Source organism: Curcuma longa, chromosome 2 (assembly GCF_044706935.1).
Source record: "Curcuma longa cultivar G26 ecotype Majalengka, Jawa Barat chromosome 2, ITB_CL_G26_1.1, whole genome shotgun sequence".
Lineage (NCBI taxonomy): Eukaryota > Viridiplantae > Streptophyta > Magnoliopsida > Zingiberales > Zingiberaceae > Curcuma > Curcuma longa.
The window spans coordinates 14,822,572-14,826,949 of NC_133862.1; the positions used below are offsets into that span (position 1 = coordinate 14,822,572).

General features: G+C 39.0%; 1 protein-coding gene across 1 annotated transcript; it reads right to left on the bottom strand.

The window, feature by feature from the left end:
• Positions 1-2,187: 2,187 nt before the first annotated feature.
• On the bottom strand, positions 2,188-3,296 carry LOC141817629 (expansin-A9-like). The gene is made up of 2 exons (XM_074705277.1): positions 3,161-3,296; positions 2,188-2,816 (listed from the first exon to the last, which is right to left on the bottom strand). Exons 1-2 carry the CDS (start codon positions 3,294-3,296, stop codon positions 2,188-2,190), a joined length of 765 nt encoding a protein of 254 aa, XP_074561378.1.
• Between the last annotated feature and the right edge of the window lie 1,082 nt (positions 3,297-4,378).

A 4,378-nucleotide genomic window follows, 5' to 3' on the forward strand; every position in this document is an offset into this window, starting at 1 on the left:
GAACGAACATAAACAAACCCTCAAGAACATTTAACTCTATAGACCACTAACTCCTTAACATTAATATTAACCGATTAACTCTTGGTCCACTAACCACTAACTCCTCATTCACTGACTACTGATTTATAATACAAATGTTAACTTAGTATCTTCTCTTATTCATTAACTCCATAGCTAAGTCATCATTAACATCTATATTATCAACCCTAAAATCTTATATCTTGATAAAAAAAAATTGTCCATTGTGTGAATATGTCCACAACTTAGACCAATTTTTTTTTTTCAATTTGCAATCAATATATTTCCATCTTAGAACCTCACCAAATGTGCATCTTCTACAATTTTCTTTGGTAGAGGAGAGAAGGGTTCAAAGAAGATCAACCCAATGAGAAAATGAGAGAGGTGTTTCTGGAGGACCTCAAGGAACTGATTCATTGTTTCATACAAGTATCTGAGGTTTGACATTTATATAAGTTACATAATTAATACTTAATTACTGATTAACTACTCTACCATTCTGAAAATTGATCACTGGCCTTCACCTCTTGTTTCCATTACAGATGAAACTAAACTTTCTGAAAAGTTTTCGAATGGCCCGTGGTTTGGCACGAATCCGTTCAAATAGGAAGAGAAGAAACCTTACCCGTGGACTGCCCCCGGCTCACTTGCTACTGTTGATGATGAAAAGGCAAACTCAAACTCTATGAAGTTGGATGATCAAATGCATTTTGGTTTGAACAACAAGCTTGCTTCTTGCAAGGAAGGCTTATCTCATAACCCCGAACACTATCGAGGTAAGTCTTTGCGAAAATCTAGCAAATGGATCTACTTCATCAAAGGCAAACTTGAGAAGATCAAATTCAGACTCTCAAGATGGAATTGTTGCATGTGTGGGAAAGAGAGGTATGCACTATCGAATTCAAGCTCAATTCACCTACTTGAAAATCGACCAAACAAAAGCTGAGATTGAATCAGTTTTGTTAAAGACTAGAGTCTAGAGCAATCAAGTGTTTTACCAAATTCTATGATCATCTAAGTAGTTTTCGTGGGAGAAACCTATTCAGTAACCTATTTTTAGAATAAGAGTTCTTCCGAGAGCAAGTCGATTAGAGTAGAAGAAGTTACAGGCCAAACAAAAACAAATGTGTTGCCTGTTTATAGTGGATGCATGTATTTGTAGATAACTATTGTAATAAATTGATCCATTAGGTTAACTTTGTAACTATGCCAAATGTTGAGCATTATGATCCAATTTATGATCTTTTTTCTTTCACCCTATATATTCATGCTATAATGTGACTCATAATAGCTAAATATTTCATTTCATAACTTATATATGATACTTCATAGTATCGAAACCATGAGCCCTATGAAAGCAATATCATTAGTGGCGGAGCCAGAAATTAATTTCTACTTGGGATGATCCCAGGTGGATCTCCTTGGGCTAATCTTGAACTAACCTACCCGGACTATAATAACTGCTGGTGGGCTCCTTCTCAATGCCAAGAAGCAAGGGCAGAGCCACAGAATGTTGATAAGAGTTACTATAGCTCCTTCTCAACATCATCAGCTCCCAAGCTAAAGCCCGAGTAGGCTAACATGTGATTCCACCCTTGAATACCATCATAGATTTGTTGATTATGAAAGTGATATAGGGGTGAAATATATGATTCCAAAATTTATCTCCTAATTTGATGGAGATGATGAGGTTGTTTATGTGCTAGAATTGTTTGATAAAGCTCCTTCAATAGGACTTGGAGAAGAAAGAAAAGATATAAAAATTTAAAGAGTTTCAAATAAAAATCCTATTACTTTGTTCACCTATCTATGGATAACTTATGGACATCTACTATGGTAAATTGATTTAATATATATTTTTTTAAAAATCAAATTTAGGATTTTAAGATTTAAAAATAAGATTTTATCCAAATATATTTTTTAAATTTTAAAATAATTTCAATAATAAGCGTCCATGGATTGTCCATAAATGAGAAGGTAATTAATAAGACTATATATTATTATTATTATTATAGGAAATTTAAAAACGACAAGATCATGCATTATCCCATAAAGATTCAATTAAGCTAGTAATAAGACTCTGCTAACCGTTAATCATCAGCAATTATTAATTAATTATCACAGTTGCTTAATTCCATGCATATAACAAAAATGTGCATGATATATGAATCAGAACTGCTTGCCCTCGACAGTCTGGCCGAACTGCCACTGCGCCGGCGCGACGTTGTCAGAAACCACCGACCTCCGGTTGCTGACGGTGACCCTGAATGAGAGGGGCTGGCCTACGAGCTGCGGCTGGCCTTGCAGGTGCCATTTCTGGCCCCAGTTCCTCTCCATCGCCATCCACCTCGTCTGCGACCCCTTCACCTCTAGCGAAATCACGTCGCCGGCGTCGCCGACGTTGAACACGAGCACCATCAGGAAGTTAGGATTCCCATTCAGCTCGAACCGGATGCCGCCGCGCTTGGAGCAGGGGACGCGGCGGTAGCGGACGGGGACAATGCCGGCGTGGTAGTCCTTGGTGATCTCCACGAACATGGGCATGGAGAGGTCGAAGTGCTTGCGCGGGGGGTTGCACCACCCGCCATCGTCGTCGGGCAGCTCGGGGTTGGGCGGGCAGAAGTTGGTGGCGGTGATGGAGACGCGGCGCCCCGGGGCGCACCACTGCGGCGAGTTCACGCACTCGATCTCGTAGCACGCACCGCAGGTCGCGCCGCCTCCGAACAGCGCCGTGCTCAGCGCCGCCGTCTTCAGACCGTACCCCTGCTTGTGTAGGTCGCCGTACCCGCACGCACCCTCTGTCACGTGCACAGGGCCAGAACCAAAATTGATATTTAATTATTAATCGACCCCAAAAGGGCAAGGATTTATTGATTTCACATTACACCTTTAAAATTTAATATTTACATAATTCTTTCATTTGCATCCTCCAGAATTTTTTTAAGTCCTTCAAAATACAACTGTGTCACAATAGCAAATTTGATATATTACTTCGATGTAACATTCCTACTGAAAATTATAATAATTTTTTTTTAAATTTTTTTAAAAAAATATTGTAAATTAAAATACTCTCATTAAAATGTACATAATAAGAAAAAAAATTATCTAAAAAAATTTGATCGAATATGATGTTAAAACTTACGCATAGTTTCGGCACCAGACATATCGCCATAGAAGGTAGCATGGGCATCGTAGGTCCATTCCATTTGAGCATATGCTAACATTGTCACCGATGAGATCAACAAGATAATAAATTTCACTATATTCACTATATCCATGGCTTCTTCTACCTCTTAATCTTAATAAATTCAAAGAAATTGCGTATAGAAACTCATGAATCAATATATTTATAAGGGGACTGGTCACATTAATTCTCCTTAATAATTGATTAAAGATATAATTTGATTCGATATCATGCGAAATTATTGCTTATTGCCAAATGGGTTTGATATTTAAGGTGAGTATTTGATTTTTGGTAATTAAATTAATTCATTTCCCTTTTGTCAAAAGGGAAATGTATCGCTGCTTTAATAAAAAAATGCGTTATTTAACTAAATTATATAGTAAAAAATAAATAATGAGAGAATTTCAAAGAATCAAATTGAAAAAGGAAATAAAATAATTTTTATTTATTTATTTTTTACTCAAAGAAAATATTAGTAGGTTAGGGGCCGTAAAAGAACTTGAGCTTCCAATTTGACTTAAGCATATACACTACATGAAAATAATGATATGAAATTTAATATGAAAGACGTGGTAAGTCACGTATGTCATGCCACGTGTTCTGGTTGAGAACTGCTCCTGGACACGTCACCGGACCTAGCTCGCCGTGAGGTAGAACCGATGGGGAAGAAGAGAGGAGAAGAAGAAGCTCGAGGGCCACAGGACCTGCAGGCACAGCAAACGTCAGTAGGACGGCCGGAGGTGGCTCCGGCGCGACCACTCCGACGCTCAAGTCAGCAATGGCGAGAGGAAAAAAGGAGGTAGAAGAAGATGAACAGTAGCTTGAGCGTGAAAAGAGTATGAGAGTCGAGAGAGAGCATTTACCTGCCGCAGGAGTGGTCTTTTAAGGAGAAGATGAGCGTGCGCAAACGTCACGTCATCATTAAGGAATGTCTTCTCATGATAAATGAAATGTCAGGAACAATTGAGTTCCATGTCCCATCGCCGGAAAAGCATTCTCTTGTCAATATTTATACACAGACAGCATTAATTGGATGGGACGTGGGCTTGTCAGAAGTCATGATGAGGTGGGCCTGGGTGTCGCAGGGCGATTCGACGAGGGTGTGGCCGAACGAGGATTCGGTAAGGGGTAGAGCTGAATGAGGATTCGGTAAAGGGTAAGGGCCGAATGAGAATT